The 21,833-nt window shown below is 43.6% G+C and overlaps 1 protein-coding gene across 2 annotated transcripts in view; it reads right to left on the bottom strand.

Annotated features, from left to right (window-relative positions):
- Nucleotides 1–21,610, bottom strand: part of GRID1 (glutamate ionotropic receptor delta type subunit 1) — a 602,942-nt gene extending 581,332 nt beyond the window's left edge. For both annotated transcript variants that reach the window (XM_048944232.1, XM_048944231.1), the window contains exons 1-2: nt 21,222–21,610; nt 19,048–19,203 (exon numbers count right to left, since the gene is read on the bottom strand). In XM_048944232.1, the coding sequence (XP_048800189.1) occupies nt 19,048–19,203; nt 21,222–21,300 (235 nt within the window). In that variant the 5' untranslated portion in view covers nt 21,301–21,610. The remainder of the gene's footprint in view (nt 1–19,047; nt 19,204–21,221) is intronic.
- Between the last annotated feature and the right edge of the window lie 223 nt (nt 21,611–21,833).

The following is a 21,833-nucleotide window of genomic DNA, read 5'->3' as shown; positions in this document are numbered from 1 at the left end:
ATCCTCTGTTCTTCTCAAGTATCTTTACAGAGACTTCTGGGAAGACTCCCCTGGATAAGAAGAGTTGCGAGGGCTGTAGATCAGATGTGCACTCCTGAGCCTTTCATGTCACCAAGGATCTGGGTGAAGCAGCATTATCTCTCAAGACTATTTTGAAGGGAAATCCACAGCGTCATCTCAAGAGCAGTTAACAGCTCCACCTCCGAGGCGTTCCATCAGAAATAAGAATTACAGCCTCTCTGCTTCCCCTGCTTTAAAAAGCATTCTCTAATTGAACACACAATGCAGATACATGGCAGCTGCTTTTGATATTCCTACCATACCTGACACCTCCTTATTTTATCCTGAATCTCTAGCTAATCAACTATTCCTGAATAAGAAACATTCAGTATCAAAAAGCATAGGCTTGAAAGTGTAAATATCCAAGCACCAAAGCTGTTTTTCTATGAGGAAAGCTATTATCAACAGAAAATCCTTCTGTTGCACCAAATGAGCAGGAACAACGTTTATAGGAAGCACACATTGTTCTGCAACAGCGATTCTTATTGGGATCCAGGTAGTGTTAAAACTTGTGCAGAGTTGTTTCTCATGAAAGGCCATATTAAACAAAGTTCTCATTATTCTGTGAGAAATAATGCCACTGAGGTGGCCATTTAAGCACTTGAAAAGTTCCAGTGCAAACACAAAGTTTTACACCAACAAGTGTGCAGGGAGCCTGTGCTGCAGGAGATGGCAGCTGCTGCCCTGGAGCACAGAACAAGCTGGCAGGGCTGGGCTGGGTGGGACCAGGAAGGCACTGCTCAATGCCCTACACTCAGCCTGTGTCCCAGCTGCAAAGATTTCTTCACAGAACTTCAGAAGGATGGTCTCAGCATAGAACAAGAGACATCTAGAAGAAAACTCTTTGAAAAACAATATAGAATTTTTTATTTAAACAAAAAAAAAAAAATCTATGAAAGAAAAACTAGGCTCTATTCAGCTTTAAAAAGCAAAGGTGACAAGGATTTTTCTAACCAATGTTTCAAATCCCATGGAATGAATTTTTTAAAAGAGGAGTTTAGTTTTATTTGCATTCCCTGTTTTTCCCATATCATTCATCTCAGAAGGATGATAAGAGAGCAAAGATGCCTTTTTGCCTTTTCAAAGCTCTCTTCTCATTCAGGTGCTGAGAGTGCTTAAAAGCTAATGCTGAATCTCTAAACAGAACACATTGTGTTACACATTGCCATTTCTGTTTAAAAATAATTACAGGCTCAAAACTCTTATCTTCTGTATGTTTTGTACTATCAGTAACTGCTCTACCATCTCTCTTGCCAAATCTGTTTCTATATGGACTGTGTACAACCACAGTACATTAGGAAATGCAGCGTACACTTTGGAATAAGTAGACCCTTTCTCTTGCTACGCTTTAAGCATATTCCTAGAAAGAGATATCAAGCCGCAGGCATATAGCTGGCACTACAGCCTGGAAGCCTGTTGTAGGGAATTGCCCATTTTCGTTCCCCCATCATGCATGCCTGGCTAGTTTTGCTTACTGTTGTGCAATAGTCAGCTCTGAGCTTAGAGCAACTTCTGATACTGACTGCATACCTGCAAACAGGCTCTCCTTGAAAGAGCTAAAAGCTGTCAAACCCAAACCAAGACTTCAAGAACTGTCAATTCCTTGGTTCAGATCAAATCTATTAAAGTCTCTGGAAAAGTGACTTTTGGGAATAATTTGCTAATGATAAAATAAGCAATGAATTTTTAAAACTATATTTTCTATAATTTTTACAGTCAGATTTAATACCCACTTTGTGTTCCATAATAAGTCTTACAGTAGGTGATTTTGGAATTAATGAAGGCAGCCTAGAAAATATTTTGCCTATTTCTTCCACAGAAGATTAAATATTTTTCAACAAATAACTTCCTCTATTATAGACTTGATCTTTGTGTCCACACTGAAAAGCCTATATCAGACTGCAATCCTTTCTCTTAGAAATTAATCACTCCTGGCCTTTACTGGTCAGTTAAGTTCACTGTAACCGATCACTACCTGAATGCAGATATAAGAGGTTGTTTCTGGACAAGTTCAAGTTGCTTCTGCTGTAGGAAAGAAATATAAAGGTGCAAATCACAGGCCAAGTCTTCGTCATGTACTCAGATGAGTGAAGTCTATTCTTCCTTATGCTGGGAAAATAGCAGAAGTGCTCCTTCCCTACTGCCATTCCCACTTCCCAGCCCTTCCAGGGCAGCAGCAATAGCACCAAGCCTTGCCATGCAGTCACATTCATCACTAGAGCTAAAGCTGACACTACTCTTCCAGCTCTCGAGATGCCTGCCTTCCATATGCCTCAAGTCATCCTGCGTTTAAATCCACGCACGTGAAAGTTCCTCCTAGGAGGAGGATCTGCCTGTGTGAGGACTAAGTATCATATTTTAGAATTACCTGCAAAAGTGACTTTAATAAGTATGTAAATATTCCTTTGTGGTGTAAGATGCCCACTAACTGAGGATGAAGAGTCAAGATAACTCAGAGGGAAAGTAGAAACGCATCCAAAAACATATTCTCATGTATATGCCAAGCTCTATGAAGACGAAACAAAGGTTGCAAAGGAAATAAAGGTTGTGACCTGTACCTATAGCTTTCCTTGGTACCAGATCTGGTTCATTTTTACAATATTCATACTGTGTTAGCCACAAGTCAGGCCTAAATGCACAGATTCCAGGCTGCTTACAGAATTTAGCTGTGATTTGAACTATTTAAAATCAGAGTTGCCATAAGATTATGTATGTTTTAGAACCTCAGCTGTAACAAACTTGAGGATCGGGTCAGGCAAAAGTTTACAAGGTTATTGATGGTTTTAAGGTTACTTTTTCAGATCCGTCTGAACACAGTGATAGCAGGTTCTGATCCTCACACTGAACTTCCATGAACGGAACATGGCTACAGAAGCACTTAAGAAATTAGAGAGAGCAGGAAAACATTACTGCATACAGTGACTTGGGAAGATTCATTCATATTTCTCAATTAAAAAAAAAGTTCGCTTCCTCAAAATCCTCTCAGAAACAATCCTTTCTAGTTATCATTTTAAGTGACTGGCCAGAATCATCAAATTGCTATGTGGGCTGCAAATGACAGCAAACATAACCAACTTCAAAAGTTAACATGCAATATACAAAAGGAACAGTTTCCCAGGAATTTGTTGTGATCAGTTCAGATGAGGCAGATGGTAGCAATAGGCAACTCTCTGACACAGAATTAGTGCCAATGGAGACTACAATATTAGAAATACTCAACAACATTGTTGTACAAGAGACGTTCCACTGTAGAACACTGCATTAACAGCAGCAAAACCCTTGAGAATTTTCCAGGCCTTGTCAGCCTGGAATGCTTCAATGAATGGTAAAAATGGAGGCTGAAACAATCACTCCTAGTTCACAAGCACCAAAGTATAGCTACTGAAGATTTCTAGCCTGTGTTATAACAGTGGCACAGTTACCCTTGGCAAGCAGGGTAAATCTGAGCTCACGGATGTCAGATGTCCCAAATTCTCATGTTCATTTTATTTGTCTGGATTCATACTCCAAGGACCTAGTACTCCTCCTTCACACTGTATTTTGCTACAGAAAGCAAATCAGACAAGTGAGTTCACCAACACTCAGAGCAAGGGTGTTTACCTGCTTGTTGTTCAAGAACATCGGTCATTTTTCTTGGTCTTTGTTGTTATTTAATGATAACACAAGCCATAAGAAGTTCCAATAAAGAATTACTGGATCATCTTCGAGAAAATTAACAGCATGAAATTAATGACAAAGAGCACACTTATGCTCCACATCTGGTGGACAAAGAAGGATCATCTGGGTCACCGACTGCTATCCTCAGCAATCATAGCTAAGTAAGAAGGGTTCAGTAACACAAAGGGCCTGTGAACAACAAGGACTATTTTCTAAACCTTCTATCACTGGTTTCAGTCTATGGCTCATACACCAATGTGGTCATTAAGAAAAAAAAATAATCGAATCTATCATCAGTGGATTTAGGTTATCACCCTTTCTCAGTAACTTTTCCAGAGGTACAGAAATTGAAAAAAAAAAAAAAAAGAAAAAAGAAAAAGGAAAAACTGGCTTCCAGCCATCCCAAAGGGTACAGGAAAGGACAAAAAAAACAGAACCACTATGTGACTCAAGAGGTGAAAACAAGAAATTGAGTCCATCATGCTGGCCCCAACAATATCAAGAAATGTGTTACGTCACATAGTTCAGACTCATCTAAGAAACAGATCACAATCTACACAACACAGAGTAAAAATGAAATAAACAGCAGGTTCTCACTCATCTGAAGAGAGTCAAAAAAAATTCCTTCACACTAGGTCAGAAGGAGTCATGAAGCACATGGCAGCACAACACGAGCACTGGAAGGCCAAACTCTAACCCCAAGGATGCCTACAGAGGTCATGAGCTTAAAGTTTTACGTTCCTTGTCCTGTCATACAGAACAGAACTCAGCAAGCACATCAGAAACTGCACTGGGAGCACAGTTTCTTTTTATCTAGCAATACTCATTCAGCAGAAATCAGAGATAAGAGTCCATTCCACAACATAGAGCTCAATCCAGAGTCACTATCCAGTAGACCAGCTAATCCCTCTCTGTATTAAGGTAACTAATACCCACAATTATTTTACTTCTTGTATGAATAATTATCCACAGAAAAAAATTGACAAAAATAACTTCCCTACAAAATCTCATCGAAAAGAGAATGTAACTGTGGGGAGAATAGAATAATTATTTTTAAGCCAATATACCCATCTTGAGACAACCTTCAATGCACGTTTGTACATTTCAAGCAATTTTAGCAGCATTTAGGAAGGAAAAAAAATGCCTTGAGGCCAGCCCTGTCAGCAAATATTTTCCACCTTCAGTTTAAATCTCAGCATTATTCCAGATGAATGCACTGCAAGCACACTTTTCTTAAAGCACTGTGAACAGCCTGTTACGTTGATGCCACTTTTTTTTCCCCATGTGAGCCATTATTTGCAAACATAGATACCCTGGAAACAAAGGTAACTGGTAATCTTCTAGAAAGAACACAGACATGCTCCATGCTAACAATCTCTCATTAAGAAATTCAAAGGAGATTTATTACTGTTAGATTTATGAAACCAAGGCCAAAGCCCATCTGCATCTGTATCTCTGTGCTTTCATGAAGGTAATGATTTTGTCATATCTGTTAGAAGACTTTCTGCCCAAAAACTAAAATGAAGTGACATGACTTTAAAAAAAAAAAAAGATATGTTCTTAACAGAAATATGAAAAAATAAGCTTCCTTTGTTGTACTTGCATTTTATCAACAGTATGCCATACTCTGATGTTAATTTTCAAGTAGTTTAGTAACGCTGCAATAATTCACAAACCTTAAATATGCCAGTTAAAAATCCCAGTTTCAAAGTGCATTTTCTACAGGCCCTGGGATTCATGACTATTTCCCAGTGTATCTGATCATCTGACAAACCACTTGCAAGTCATACATTTAAAATAACCCTAAAGAGATGGAGATATATTTTTAAAAGGCAGAACTTTGTAAATACTTATGTTTATTTGTATTTTCTAAGCTTATTACACATCACCAACTAAATAGTTGTGAAAAAAATTCCCAAAAAGACACCTTTATTTGAATGGCAAATTGACACAAGCCTTCATTTTGCCTTAATGCACTTTCCAGGGGCACCAGCGCTTTTCAAGCTTTTTAAATCCAAAGAAACTCTTCCTATTTCCTATTCAATCTAGAAAAGATCCATCTTACCTTATCAGTGCCCCCCAACAATCTGAATGATGTGGCCTCGAGTCTTTTTTTCTGCCTATTCCTTCATCATTTTGGAAGTAAGTTGAACTCGAATCTGTCCAGGTAAAGTTGTCATGCATGTGACACATACTGCTCTCCAGGGCCTTGTACAGTAGTTCTCTGGTCTCATGCACACTATTTTAGACCGTATGAATTTTACAGTTAACTTACTTTCTGTGCACAGGTTTTCTGCAAAGATAAATTACGCCCTTGGGCAGCTAGCAATGATATTTCTGAAAATAAATAAAACTAACTAAATAAATAAAACTTTATACATTATAAATCTGTCGCAAGTTACAGGCTGTAATCTTCACTCATTTGCAAACTCAAAAGAACATCAACGTTTTATAGCACATTTTCTTCTTTTTGAGAGACTCAAAATAAGCTCTCTGCTACTTACTTTTAGTAACAGCTAATTTATTTCTTTTTCTGAGAAAATAAATTCCAAAGAGAGACAAAACATCACAACCAACGTGTCTCGTTCCAAGCCTTACTCATACAACTTCTTTAGAGCATGTACCACTCTGTGCAATATCTTCAAAAGAGAAGACTCCAGTTTACAAATAAGCTCCCTGCAAGCCAAGAAACATAAATAGATAGACAGATAGATAGATAGACAGATTGGCAAAATACATCTTAGAGCCTCAATGCCACCAGGAGTACAGGGCACGAGTTCTGTCTTTGAGCAACAAATTTTATTTCTTAAATACTCACCAGGAGCTTTTCTGCCTGTTTAGCTGCCTTAAGGACAACCTCTCTTTGAAGATAATTAGCACAAAACAGAAAATAAAAAGGCACGAAGTTACGATAAAAAATAATCTGCCTTCTAGTTCACCAATACTTTATGAAGCACTTTTGACCAAATCGTCATTTTAACCTGAATGCAGTCAACTGTCAGCACTGCCAGAATGCCCTGCATTACAATTGTACATTACAAATACAATTACAACCACTGTTGTAATTTTCTTTTCTACATTCTTGATATTTTATCATTCTTTTGAAGTAACGTGACGTTCTCAAGGAACACCTCTGACTTGTCGTTCATGTGTATTCTCTGTTTCCTTATGATGTCAGAGAAGTACACTTTTGAAGGTTAAAATGAAAATTAAAAAGGGAGGAAGATTACATGTTGTGTTAGTGAAAGCAGGCTGAGAGACTCAATTCTGCAAAACAGACCTTGGGCTCTCCTCAGCAGGTTAACATAGAGGAAGCTGTGTGGAACTCACAGTATTCCCCTGGCAGTCACAGAAAGGCAGCAAGTCTCCCACAGACACACATTTCATTTCCATAATGCAGCTCCGCTTCTTTTGGTGCAAACGCAAAAGACAAAACCTTTCTTTTTTCATGTAGATAAAGCAAGTATTTATGAACCTTAAAATCTGCTCTGGCAAACATCTGTATATTGCAGCCCACAGATGTTGTCATCACAATGATTAAAATGCAATGGAAATAAAATAATCCAGCAAATCAAGGGAAGACATATTCATAAAATCTACTGCATCTACAGAGACAGGACAGACAGGGAGAGCAACACACTACCAAACTAGAGAAGGCAGGTACAGGAAAGACATCTGAATTCAGAGGAACAGTTTACGTTTACAAAGCTCACTAGGAACTGGAATGATGAATCTGCTGCTGTCCATATGAAACAGGGTGCAGCACTGGTGGCTGCAAATGAGGAGGAAGCAGCTCTGAAAAGGACATAGGAAAGTACACGTCTCATCAGGAAAGTGTCTTTGCAAAACTGGAGTTTTGGTGAAGTACCCAAGGCATAAAGACACCAGCAACAACTATACAATCAGAGACCTGGCAAAAAGGCAAAGAAGAAATTAAATGAGTAACAGAAGGATGTTCATCCTGAGAAAAATACTAGGACACTGTAAAAAAAAAAAAAATCTAATGAAAGACAGCAAAAGAAGATCTGAAAGTCTGAGACATAGGGTTGCATGCTTATCTCAAAAAGAAAAAGGCACCACTACTTACTGCATCGCCCAGATGACTCTGAGTTATAGCTGCCATGATTTATTTCTTAATCACAGTGTAAATGCAAAGAGGGCACAACGTGGTCACAGAAATGTAAGCTGTCCTCAACACATGATATGGCGTTAAGCCTTAGAAATATATTTGTGAACCAACCAGCCTTGCCACAACAGAGCCTCTGCCACTGACAAAGGGAGGGGGAGATGACTCCAGCCACCTGCTTTGAGAAGGCTGTCTCTAATCACGCTTGACAACAGCACTTCTGCCTGCCTGCACAAGTGACTTTGTGAGTACCCATCCAGAGGCAAAGCAAGACCCCACCGGCTGCCAAAGCACTGTAACATTTAATGGCTACTCTAACTTGTGGATAAAGATACTGCTCTACCTAAAAGCCTTGCTGCAAGACATCCCTCCCAAGTGTTTCCCAAGAGTTACAGCACGTACTCCATCAACTCTCTTACTCCTCTTTTTTAAGAAAAAAAAAATCTAGGTTGCACAAAATCACGTTTTGTGCAGGTTGTACCACAGTTTAATCCACATATAGGCACTCTCATTTCAAGCTGCCTGGGACAAGTGTCTTTCTACAAGCAGAGGTTCATTCAACCTCAACTTCTGCTACACCATATCTTTCCTCATCTTGTTACGTGAGCATACTTTGAAAAGCCTTTTCTTCTCTCAGAAAAGGAAATACCTGCAACAAGCTGATTATTTGCAGATTTATTATTGGCTAACAGTGTGGCACCCCTGCTCTTCTCCTGCCCCTCTAAAAATGTGGACACATGCTATGCGAGTACCTTGCTCAGACCAGAGGGACGCCAAGCTTTTTCTCCTTCTTTGCAGTTACTAAGTCAGATATCAAAACCACTGCTACCTCCACAGTAGCTGAAGTACTTCAGGCAGACAAGATGAAAGAAAAAGTTTCAGTAAAAAATAAATCTTAAGGCAGATAATTGGATTCCCCCCACCCAAACATCTTAACTCTTTGCACTTCGACCCTCAGAGGCATCACATCACAAGTTCCTTCTTTCTGATCCTCTCACATAGCTGCTTCCCTTTCCAGAAATATCCCTAAGCAGGACTGAAAATGGGAAAGCACGGCTCCTCTGGATTAAAATAGAGTTAATATTCAATACAAGACAATGTTCATTTTAGAACAAAGTTTCCTTTTGTGTTGTAACGCACTTCTTTAAAAAAGGAAATAATAAGCTGAGGGTTTGCAAACAAAAAAAATGACACTGAGTTTCTGCCTCCCAGGAACAAATTCCCTATTCCCTCACTCCAAGTTTTATCTTTATTCAGGAGCACAAAGGTTAAGAAAACACAGAGCAATGGAAATGCCACTCCACATCATCACACAATTTCAACTTTACGTTGAAAGTATAACCAAGCAGTAAATAACTGGTATTTTCTAATTATCAACTAGTAGCACGGAGTCATTTACCTGCTGACAAAGGCAATTCTCATTCACTTTACAAACATTTGCTCATATACAAAATCCTTTATTCACTTCCTAAAAAGGACAAGACAGATTGTGAGTAAGACTGCGAGGATATTGGAAGTACTCTATCAGCACAGCTATTAGTTAAAATCTGAAAAACTCCAGTAACATAAAAAGCAGAGGAATGAATAGTTGGACTGACAAACAGGATAAGCAATGAGAGCTTGGACCCGCTGGGAGGTTCCTGATTTTAGCTTGTATTTTTTAAGGGAAAGTCAATGCTTAGATATTATTCTGTTGAATATACAGAAAAAAAAAAAAAAGAAAAGAAAAAGAAAAAAAAAAGACTGTTTTCTTACTGTCCTTTTACTCCTTTTATGAAAGGTTACTAAGGGAATGGTTCTAGTAAGGTCAAGCAGTAGAAGCCCTGCTGTGTGTTTTCATACAGACAAATACCGCTTGACATTAATGCCTCTTGGTTCTTTTTTCCTTTAAATGCAAGCTGTTGGTACTTCCCAATATTAATTCTTATTGCATATTCTAATATACATATTAGTTAATATATATATTAGTTAATATATTATAAGGGGCAAAAAAGAAAAAAAATGTGCAGGCACCAAGATGCCACAGCAGGGTCAAAAGAAGGGAACTTGACATCAGCAGGGCTTAGCATAGGCAGCCTCCTTCTGGTAAGGCAAACCTTGCAGGCTATAAAACGCGCTTCAAACCCAAAAACCTAAATGCAATTTCAAGCACAACTATGAGGTCTCGAAATCATAATTGAATGCAAGCTATTAGGAAAAACATAAAAGAACAGCTTTCCACATAGTTTATATATTTATTGCCTTAAAGTTATGCAAATGAAAGAAATTTTGTCATATTAGAGCATCATTATTATCCACCTTTTACATTATCACAGAACTGTATATGAAATAAAATGGGGAGCTCAAAATGCTGCATGTCATTTAACACTCCCACTTCAAATTTCCCACGAAGAACACTAACAAATCAAAAATTTACACTGTGCTGATCTGTGTTAGCTGGGTCCTCCCTCAACCTTTTTCCTGTATTCTGAAATCCAAGATGCTTTCTAAGTTGTGAAAGTGCCACCCTTGGCATTCATTTTATTTAAGGCCCGATGTTCTCCACGACAAAGATCCTAAATTGTTGATTTTTAATTCAGCTTCAAGGAAACCATGTTCTTTTTAGTAATGCATCTGTCCCTCAGGGGGGCTTTTTGGTTGTGGGCAAGGAGGAACTGTAACATCCAGCGCCCATCTGTGATGGTGGAATGAAGTGGAAAGAAGTCTCAGGACGGTGCCTCGATTCTCACTTCACAAGTGATCCATTTTTTGCACACAGCAGTCTGCATGTCTCATACCTGCCCTGTGCACAAAGTGTTTCATTCTCTGGTTTGAAAGCCAGCCTCTTCCAGCAGGTTTACAAATGGAAAGTAGCTCACAGCATATCTACACCTAAGAAAAATCACCACTAAGTCCAGTATATAAAAAAACCTGTCAAAATTGAAAATGCCATCCCAAATCATGAACTCAAACATCTGTAAATTATGGAAAAAAATCTTGACAGAAAAGCAAGAGCTGTGTGGGACATTCCCTTTTTAGGAGGATACTTACAGACATCTGTTTAAAAAATGAAAAATAAAAAATAAAAAGGGAGGGGCTTAATTTAAGTAATTGTAACATTTGTATAGCAATATGATTCCAACAGGGCATTCTACGTAATTTTTTTGGAGGGGCAAATTGAAGAAACACCCCTAGGCAACAAGTGAGAGAGACAAATAAAGACACAGCAGGAATTCCCATCAGAGGGAACATACTATGAACAGAAGTATGAAAAACAGTCTGATCTTTGCCTAAAAAACAAAGAAGACTTTGTGGTTCCTCTGAAATGGCAAGCAGTTCAACCTGAAGTGACTGTTTCAGCCATAGTCTTACTGTGTTGAAGTCTTACATTCACAAACCATTGCACACCTTACTTTTTTTTTCCTTCCAGTAAACAACCATAGCAAGCCATGAACAGTTTTAATAAACATGACAGTATCCCCCCTTTTCAAACAACGTGTGGTTTTGATTCCTTTCATTGTATGGCTAAACCAAATAAATCACATCAAAGTAATAAATTCATCTAATTCTGCTAGTATTAAGATGTAATTTAAAATAGAACACTTAGCTAGTCAGTCCTCTCATCATCGGTGTCTGTAAGACTCTGAACATAGAAAAGCTCAAGGCAGACTCCCTGCTGGACACATTGCACTTAAGTCTAATAACTAAATCCTTTATACAGGGTATATGTGCATGCATATATATACACAGGCATACATAGTTTATACTGCACCATTTATCATCATCTTTAGCCATTATTTTAACTGGAGGCAGTTTTGTATACTCATTTCATGTTTACAGATCCTCCTCCACAGTAATAACTGAGAAAAGCTGCCCAAGACAAACAAAAACACTCCGAAAATTATTTTCTTCTAGAAAAAAAAAGTAAAACAGAAAAAAAAAGAAATATATACTTTTTACGACACTTCCTAGCACGCACGTTAATGGTAAAGCATATTCTCCACAATGAAATTCTAGAGTAAGAAACCCAGCTGCAGATTTTTGATAAATCCATTGGCAGCAGGATCAGTGGGGAAGACCATCAGATATTGCAATTTGATGCGGACATAAAGGCATTAGCTAGTCAGCATATCAGGTAAAAGAGAGAAGAAATAAGCTTACACAGCTATGTAGACGGAAGCAGTAAAAAATTTGTTCGGACAAAATTCACTGAAAGCAGGAAACCACTCAGGAATTTCCTGTCATCTCATGGCAAGCAGAGTCTATGACCCCTGCTGTGAAAGGCTGAGCACACCACCCCTCATCACCCAGCTGGAGCAGATCCCTGTGCTCTATGCAGGTTCCATCCACACTGCCACGGTTTGCACAACAGCCTCTCTTTCTGCTTCGGGTTGCTGAGCAGGGAGCCCTCCTTCATTCCCTGACTCTGGCTGCCTACTGCACTCCTATCACAGAATCACAGAATCACAAGGTTGGAAACGACCTGCAAGATCATCCAGTCCAACCACCCTCCCATTCCTATTAGTACCACAAGCTACTAAACCACATCTCGTAGCTCCTCATCCAGGCGCCTCTTGAACACTGCCAGGGACAGCGACTCCACCACCTCCCTGGGCAGCCATTCCAGTGCCTGACCACCCTTTGAGAGAAAAAGTTTCTCCTCATGTCCAACCTAAACCTCCTCTGGTATAACTTCTTGCCATTTCCTCGGGTCCTACTATTTGCCTGGGAGAAGAGGCCAGACCTTTTTGCACCACAACCTCCCTTAAGGAAGCTGTACAGTGCAATGAGGTCTCCCCTGAGCCTCCTCTTCTCCAGACTGAACAATCCCAGCTCCCTCAGCCGCTCCTCATAAGGTTTGTGCTCCAGACCCCTCACCAGTAGTTTCATTGCACTTCTTTGGACACGATCCAGGGCCTCAATGCCTTTCTCGTAGTGAGAGACCCAAAATTATGTGTGACACTTCATGGAGTTCACTCTCTGGGCAGCTCAGATCCAGCCCAGAATGATGGGAATTTCTCCAAAAGCAGATAACATGACTGCAGTGGAATTAACCTATGCACACTTAGGGAAAAACAAAAAAGCAATGCTATTGCTGTTGGGATGTCCCAGTAATGCTACTGCTGGGATGTTTTTAAACAAAAGCAGCTCCTTCTGAATGTACAAAACATTTTGCACCTCAGAACCTGAATAACTGCGGCTATGAGTAGAACATGGCAAATGGAAAGAAACAACTAAACAAAAATGTATTTGGATGTTCTCCCACAACCTGTAGTCTGCCTTCATTCCCAGCACTGAACTAACTCCTGTTTGTGCTGCTGGCTTCTCTCCTTCCTACTGAAAATATCAGCATGTTTCTGCTTTCAGCATAACAAAAACATGAGAATTGGTAGGGATAGGCATTTTAATTTGCTGGGATTTTAGCTCTGTGAAACACTGGTTAATAATAAACTGAGCCACGCAACTACATCTCACAGAAGAACAGGCACAATGGTATGACAGCGTCACAGATGTCTTCACTGTGGCAGTCCTTAACAAGTCCTGGTTTGGTCTAGAAGGGCACAAGGAGGTAAACTGTTAAGCACATTCACCCCACTGAGCAACAGCTTTTAACTGCAGCAGACTAGTAGAAAAAAAGTGTAGTTACACAGCAAGGCCTCCCTGACCACATGAGAGATGCACTACTCTCACTCCTTGTGGCTGGTTTTCAGTAAGTGTTGAAAGCTCAGATTAAAAGTAGAAAAGCTACACATAACAATATGTTCTTTCTGGAGAGCTCATAGCTCTGTCAAGAACTTCCAAGCAAGACATCATATCCTGATGGTAACACTGTGAAATCTGCATTCTAGCACATTGCGGATGGAGAGAAGATGAAGTTAACGTTATGTGGCAGTGAAGAACTCAAAAGAAACCACTGGAGAAAATTTAATGGAGAGCATATGGATGTAAACGAATTAAAAATCTAGATCCAGTCTACCAAACTACTTCTAGCTAGGTGGCAAACACCTCAATTCAATGCAACCAAATCAGTAAAGCATGATTAAAAACAAACAAACAAACAAACAAACAAAACTAATGTTTTTTGTTTTTTTTTTTTTTTAATTCACCTAATACTTCATTAATTTTTACCAGATTTTTGGTTTATATTTGTTGTACCTTGCATTCTCTCTGCTCTTCCATTCTGGTATTAACAAATCCTGATTCTTAAAACAACAGCCTTCAGTTCTGGAGCATGTGAAACTACAGCTCAGCAGAACAAAATGCCTCGCCCTGCACTTACGCAAACACCCCATCTGACAGCTTTAAATGGTCCAGAATCTGGCTTACCAGGAGGTGAAGAGAATCATAGAATCATAGAATCACTAAGGTTGGAAAAGACCTAAAAGATCACCCAGTCCAACCGTTCACCTATTCCCAATAGCTCCCACTAAACCATGTCCCTCAACACAACATCCAGCCTTTCCTTGAACACCCCCAGGCTCGGTGACTCCACCACCTCCCTGGGCAGTCCATTCCAGTGCCTGACCACCCTTTCTGAAAAGTAATACTTCCTCATGTCCAGCCTGAATCTCCCCTGGCGTAGCTTGAAACCATTCCCCCTGGTCCTAAGAGAGTGTTATCACCATGACTGATGGCTATCTTCTCACAGCTTCTATTAGGTCTTCTCTTCTGTATTTAATAGCCACTCAAGTTTAAATTCTCCCAATGGAGAACAGCCCTTTATTTGAAGTCTGAAGTCTCTATTCCATTAAAATCAAGATACAGCTTCTGACCCACCTGTGGGTTTCAAATTAGGGATACTTACACTGAGTTGACATAAAGTCCCAGGTTGGCAAAACGAGCTATGAGCCAAAATCCCAAGATACATGCACGTGCTGAAATAAACCATTAGTCTGCTCCCCCACAGTTCCTGCCACTGGGCAACATGCATATGACAAGTACAGCTTTGTTTGGGGTCTTAGTCAATCAAATAAATGCAAGAATAGCAATGGAGTTGATGAGTCCCATTCTGCAGCTCTGTACTTCACCTCAGTTATCCCCACACTGATCAGCTTACACCTTTTCAGCAAATAAAACAGTTAGAATGCAACCATGGGGGTAACTTGAAATACACGTACTGAGCCAAGATAGCAGAACTGTGCCAAGTGCATCCCCAAGTTCTACACACCATGTAAGAAATCAGCTTCACCCAACGTTGTACAACACAGGCATCTAAAAATTCTGCAACTCTGAGCCGCTGTAAAACCACAGCAGCATCCATGGGATTGACAATAAATCCATTTATGGAACACCATTCTTGCTCTCAGATCACAGTTTGATTTTCCAAATTTGTTCTCATTTCCAGAGCTGACAGCATTTTAACATCAACAAGCATACATACAAGGCTGCTCAAATTAGAAACAATTCATGTGAAATTGCTATGCAGAGAGAACAGCAAGTTTCAGCTGCAGGAAAGCTCCATAGATGTGTAAGCATCGTTCAGTGAGAAACAGGGCTTTAAACTTTCACAGTTTCTGAATAGCAATCTCCTGGCATCTCTTCTCCAAAGAGCGCTAAGAAATGTAAACATTAACTTTTCCTATGCCCCAGTTCTGACCTACTGCTGATTATTCCCCCTCCAAAAGTGACATGTTAAAAACTTACACATTAATATTGTTTGTTTTTTTAGTTTAAACACAGGCTTTCGAGCCTGGCTGGAAACTTGTTCACCACCCATATGTCACATGAAGAATCACTTTTCAACACCAATGGCAGGCTCAGAAATCCCAGTTTGAACTGAGAGCTTTAAAGTGTTCCTCATACCTTTGAGCTTATTTGAACGTTTGAATCACAAAACCATGGCCGCATTACTAGGTTAAATACACACTGCACACAAACAGCTACTCACTATTCCCCTTCTCCATCACTTAACAGAAACTGAGTGCATACCTCCTTCGGAAGCCAGTGTATAATTTAACACCATGTTTGTGATTTCAGTTGATTTTCTTAAAATCATATGAAAAGAAGGATGATTGCCCATGTATATTTTCTCCCGTGACAGCCAGTGAAAAAACAACTTATCCCTCCAGTAATTGCCACATGCACAAAAGCAATATGCCACAAAATGTAATGCCTGCTCACAAGCACAAACAGACAACAAAGTCCTATTTCATGCATACACCAGGGTCTGTTTGTTCTTCACTGTTACATCCCTTGTCACTGGAATTCCTTCCACACACGCATCTGCTGCCCTTTGTTATAAAATGTGAGGTTGATGGAGCCAAAATAGCACAACAGAATTTTGTTTCTGCAATTTATAGCAAAATAAAAGACAGATGGAACGCAATTACACTTTTTGTCACTTTCTATTCTCCGGCACCTTACATGAATAACCACTAGCATGAGTGTCCACCGAATCTTCGAAGAAAAAGGACTTCTGATTTCATTTACTTCTTGAAGTCACCACAACTTACCAGAACAGAGACCTCCTCTCTGTAAACAAAGTCCCTGCAGCCCCTATGTTCAAAATCCTACACCACTTCTCCGCACTTATCAGCACCAAAAACCACTCCATCTATAGAAGGCACATTATTTGCTCTTTTACCTTTTTTGCCTCTAAAACCCAGTAGCTTCTGCTTTTCCATGCTTCTTACCCACAAAGAAGTTCTCCACCTGCACAACAGCCACCAGGTCAGACACATCAGTAACCACCAGCATCAGTAACTAACGGCTCGTTACCAAGAAACAGACCTCATAACATGGAGAGATGACTTTCCATAATGTTACCAGCATGACATCATTGAAATGTAGGTCCTAGCTTGCAGCACTCTTTAAAAAGGTCTTAGAAAATCATTCACAATGTCGTTTCAGAAAAATGCATATAAGATTATTCAAATAAAAACAATATTTATGATTTGATTGATTGTATGCAGTACCCTGGCAGTAGTATCATGGTGGTTTATTTTTATTCCAGATTGGAATTTACTATAAGAAGTTCCATAGCTAGGAAACTAATTCTTGCAACATTGATTTCCATGGCACTGCTTAGAAAGACTCCAGAAGAATAATGCGAATGTCAGGGCATTTTATGTAGCAGCAGCAACATTCTGCAAGCAGTCTGGGCAGAGGATTTGCTCCGGGTTATTTTGAGTACTATCTGCAATATTCTACCAAAATGAGCAGGGCATCCGTACAGCGAGATGTGGTGAGATTCTGAATAGTCAGAGTGACACCAAGGAACACTCAGCAGAGTGACACCACACAGTAAGAACAGCCCAGTTACTTGGGTGCCCCATGCATCATTTTGTCAGTGTGCTGTGTAATGGTTTCAAGGGTAGAAAATTAAATCTTACATAAAAATAATAAACCTGACCTGAACCAACAATGCAAGGCAGGAAATTGAGCAAAGGTTTCAGCTTCAGGACCACTACACAGTCCTCCCAAAAGAACACCTCGGTATGCCTTAATGTCTCTCTTAGAGACAGAGGACAATACCTCTTTGGATCACTTCCTTAATTGTCCACCATGAGATCAGATCATCCAAGAGCCATTCTAAATGCAATGCACACACGATCCCTGAAAGAGCATCTTGGAAGGAAGAAACGTCTTTATTGACACGTGTTCTTACAGCACAAATATTCTGTATTGAACAGACTAAAAATCTGACTGGGGTCCCTTCTGTGGCTTCAACATGGATTTTCAACAGAGATTGTCTGTTTTGATAGTAGCCTTTTTAAACGCAATACTAATCTTCAAGATTAGCAAACAGAGCAGTAGCATCAACAACAAAAACTCTTACTATATCAAGAAGAATCCTCCAGTTGATCACGCTGCCTGCCCTCAACAAAACTGAGCAAAGAGTCTGGCAACAAGAACGTCAGCCCACAAGAGACACTGTAGCAAGCAATTGTTCAACTACTGTCACTACCAGAGAGTTGAACAAGCTCCAGTACAGAACACCGAGCTTCTGCAAAAGTTAAGAAGATCCAATTGCTCAGGGTTAATCTGTGCCAATAAATGAATTCTCTGGTGTCTGACCACATGTATGGAGTATAGTTTTAAAATCTCCTTCTTTTTCACAAACAGTTTTACTTTCATGCCTCCTTGCTAAGCTTTCAGAGCAGTAGAAGGAACCCCATTAATGGGAAAGGTCCCTTGAAAAGGTACACTTTGCTGTTTCTCTTGAATGTGCACATTAACTAGGAACCACACTGGGGAGAAAAGACAGCAGAAGAAATTGTTTAGAGTTCATGAAAATTAACATTTGGTGTAATTTTGTAGCTATAATTTGCATGTACACAAGTTACATAAAAATACATATGGATTAATGCAAATTTTCACACAGAGAAAGATTCACTCTGTGCTCTGCAGAACTAAGGGCAAGGCTGGTGATGAATCATTTTTTTTAATATTCTAGTTTGGGTATATAAATAGCTCTCTGTTTCTAGAATAATTACTACTGGAAAACACAGCTTCTGAAATAATATAGGCCATAATTAACCTCAGCTTCATTAAATCAGAAATAATATATTTTTCAAGTCTTATTTGTAAAGGCAAGCTGATTAATTTAAACGTTTCCCTTTGGAAAAAAAAAAAAAAAAAAAAAAAAAAAAACCCTAATTGAAATGAATTACCTACGTTACTACTTGTCAGATCTCCTGAACTCTGGAAAGCTTCAGCCGGTGCCTGGCTACCTGACAGACTGCCTGCCCCGCTGCAAGGCGAGGGCTCGCTCCCCTCTCAAGAAGCTCCGCGCTGTCCCGCCGCCTGCCCACCTTCGCTCTCCTCGGGTGGCTGCGGAGAGCGACGCTCCGAGCCAGGCACTGCCTTCTGCCCGCCGATCCCCCATCCTCCCGCCCGCTCCGGCCTCTCGATGCCGGCCGAGCCCCACCGGGCGGGGCTCGTTCTTCTGCCCTGCCCACGCGAGGGCTCCAGTGCGGGCCGCAGCAACGGAGAGTTGGGGCGCCTTGCGGACTCGGGAGCGACGTGGAGCCCCCGGCCCTATCAGCTCTGCCGCTGCTGCCCCCCGCCCAGGCTGGGCTGCCCCTGCGCGGCGCTGCGCTGCATGGCACGGCACAGCGCCTAGCCGGCGCACCGCACTGTCCCTTCTCTTTCCTTGTAAGACAGCGCCAACCCCCGACCGAAGAAAAGTTTCCAAGCGAGCTGCAGGACCGAGACTCCCTCCCCGCTAACAGGACGGACCCTTCTCTCCCCGCCCGCCTGCGCCGTGCTGCCCCGGGGCTCACCTTCCTGCACAGCATGGAAGGGGTTGTTGGCCTCTATGAGCTTGATGGAGTAAGTGATTTTCTCGCTCTGGAGGATGTCGTCATTGAGGTTCAGATCCGACACCGCCTGCTTGAACACCTCGTCGTCCTTGGCAGCATTGCCCTCAAAAATGGCACCTGCGGGGAACAAGGAAGCAGAGGGCGGTGAGGGCCGTGCCCGCTGCCCGCCCGGAACTCCCCCGGCCGTAGCAGGGCCGTACCGGCTCGCAAGGTGCCAGCGGGGCTGCTCCCACGACAGTGCAGGCCCGGGGAGAGTGACCGCTCCCTCGGAGACGGGATGGGAGCGGGCCTGGGAACGGGAGCGATCTGTGCTCACGGCGCACCATTTGCGGCCCTTGGGGCAGCGCTCCGGTCCGGGGCCGAACACCCACACAGACGCGAAGGCTCTGCGGCTGGTCACCTGAACGCTTCCGTTTCACTGTCCTGCTTATGCACTTAACATGAAAACATCTGGCGCCGTGCGTTACGTAAGATGCCCTGTGCCGAGCATGTGTGTGCACGCACCACTCTTAGTGCCCTACTCTAGGAGCGATGGGGATCTGTCGTGCTGGCAACCAAAGCTCTCCCTAGGCTCTGAGAAGCTCTGCCCGGTGTGTGCCGGGGCTGCCCCTCACCGCGCAGCTCCGCGCACAGCGCTCTCCTGCTCGCCGGAGCGTTCTCCAGGGAGCGAGAAACGCTGCTCGGGCTGAAGTTTGCGCGGGGAGAAGCAGCGGTGACGCCGCGCCCCCACCAGAGACGCGGGGCCAGGAAACGGCGCAGAGGGGCTACCTCATTCTCCCGGCTCGGACACTTCCCCAAGGCTCTAACCCTGCGGGTCGGCCTATGGGACAGGTAGCCGGGGTCCGTCCAGCGCTGAGTAGCGCCCCGGGGGCGAAGCCGCCCTGCCCCCGCTGCGGTCAGGGCTGACCCCGTCTCCTTAATGGCTCCGCAATGCTGTCTGCCTTGGCTACGTCCCCGGGCTCCGGAGGCGCGCGGCGCAGAGCGGAGCCTCCCTCAGCGGCCCGGAGCCGCTGCCGCCGGGCCCCGCTCAGCCCTTCCCTTCTCCTCCCCTCCCCTCTCCGGGCCGGCGGGGGACTTTCCGCCCACAGCCGCGGAGCTCCCCAGCCAGGACTGCTCCTGCCCCCTGCCCCCCTCCTGGTTTTCTTTCTTTCTTTTTTTTTTTTTTTTCCTTCTTTTTTTTTTTTTTTTTCCTTCTCATTTCTTTTTCTCCTTTTATTCCCACCCCCCAACCCCCCTCCCAACCCCCCCCCACAAAGGGGCTGGTGGGAAGGACGGCTCTTCATTCCCCGGCCGTACTCCCGTCTCCTCCCCTACCATCTTCTACAAGTGATCCTCTCTCCCTCTCCGCCTCTAAGCATCCTCATTTCTTTCCTGCTGGTACCTTCCGACACCAGCCAAAAGGTGACTGCAGAGCCTCGCTTGCGCTCGCCAGGCTTCCCGCGGACATCGCCGTGCTCGCTCGCAGAAGCCGCAAAAGTTCACATCAGCCTTTCCTTTGCCTCTAATTCATGCCCCTCTTCCTCCCACCGCCGATCCAGCCTCCTTACTGCCCAGGGGTTTTAATGAGATCTTACTCAAACCACAACAGTTGCGCGCACAGCCACACGCACACGCGCGGAGCCGCCGCAAACCTCGCCTCTCTAACCCTTTCCCAGCCAAGTTCTCTCCTCGCGTTCCGGCTCGGCTGCCACCTGCTACGGCAGGCGACGAAGACCGAGGGATTATCTCCCCGAAAGTTTTCCCTCCGAGAACGTTCAGACGATGACTCTCTGTGCCCGGGTTCCGGGGGCGGCTGTTTGTTTTCGGCGGCGGGCAGGAAGGAGGAAAGCGTTCTCCACGCGAGCGGCTCCGAGCTCGGTTCCCGGCCCCGCGGGAGACCGCGACGGGGCGCCAGGGTGCCCCTGCCTCACAGTCCGACCCCGACGCACAGCTCGCCCTTAGCCCCCAACTTTGCGTTCCGGGGGTCCGGATGCCTTTCCCGCACCCCCCTCTTCCGGCTCTCCGCGGAGTTGGGCTCGTTCGCTGCCTGAAAGATCACAGTGGTAGAACGAAAAGATCCCTTCATTTATTTATCTACCGCGTCCCTCTCCGCCGCCCCCCCCCTCCCCACCAACCCCCCGCGTTTCCTTTCTTACCGATGTGGATGATGGAGTCCGCCCGCACCGAAACGCACTGAAATATCCAGGGGAAAAGCCAGAGCATCAACACTTCCATTTCCAGCCTGTCGCACAGCACATCAGCCCGGGGTCGGCGGAGAGGCAGGCGGGGGGAAAGAAGAAAGGCGCAAGGGCAGGTGGAGCAGGCGGCGCGGGAGGGAGGGATGCCTCGACACCCCCCGTAGAAAAATAATCCCCAATTCGCACGGAACGCACACGATTCTCCGAGATGGAGGGAAGCGGACGACGCGGAGATGAGAAGAAAGACGGGGCCGAAACGGCGCGGCGGTAGATCCCGGCTTGGCAGGCGGCGCGACGGAGCCTCCAGCGCTCGGTGTGCGCCGGGGCGCCGGCAGACCGCGAACTGCGGAGCGGCCCCCCCGCCGCCGCCGCCGCCGCCCGCCCCCCGCGCCACGTGACTGCGGAGCTTCGGCGCTCGGTGCCGCCGGGGCACGGCGCGGCGGGGTGCGGGCGGTGGGCGCCCGGGCGGCGCGGAGGGGGACTTGGCGGCTCAGCGACGGAGCGGGAGGGCGCTGCGAAGCGGCGGGGGGGGGGGGTGGAAACTGGCCTCTGCGAGGCACGGAGGGATAC

This window comes from Lagopus muta, chromosome 5 (assembly GCF_023343835.1).
Source record: "Lagopus muta isolate bLagMut1 chromosome 5, bLagMut1 primary, whole genome shotgun sequence".
Lineage (NCBI taxonomy): Eukaryota > Metazoa > Chordata > Aves > Galliformes > Phasianidae > Lagopus > Lagopus muta.
Note: the sequence above shows the minus strand (reverse complement) of the source record. Positions and strands in the feature narration are given on the sequence as shown.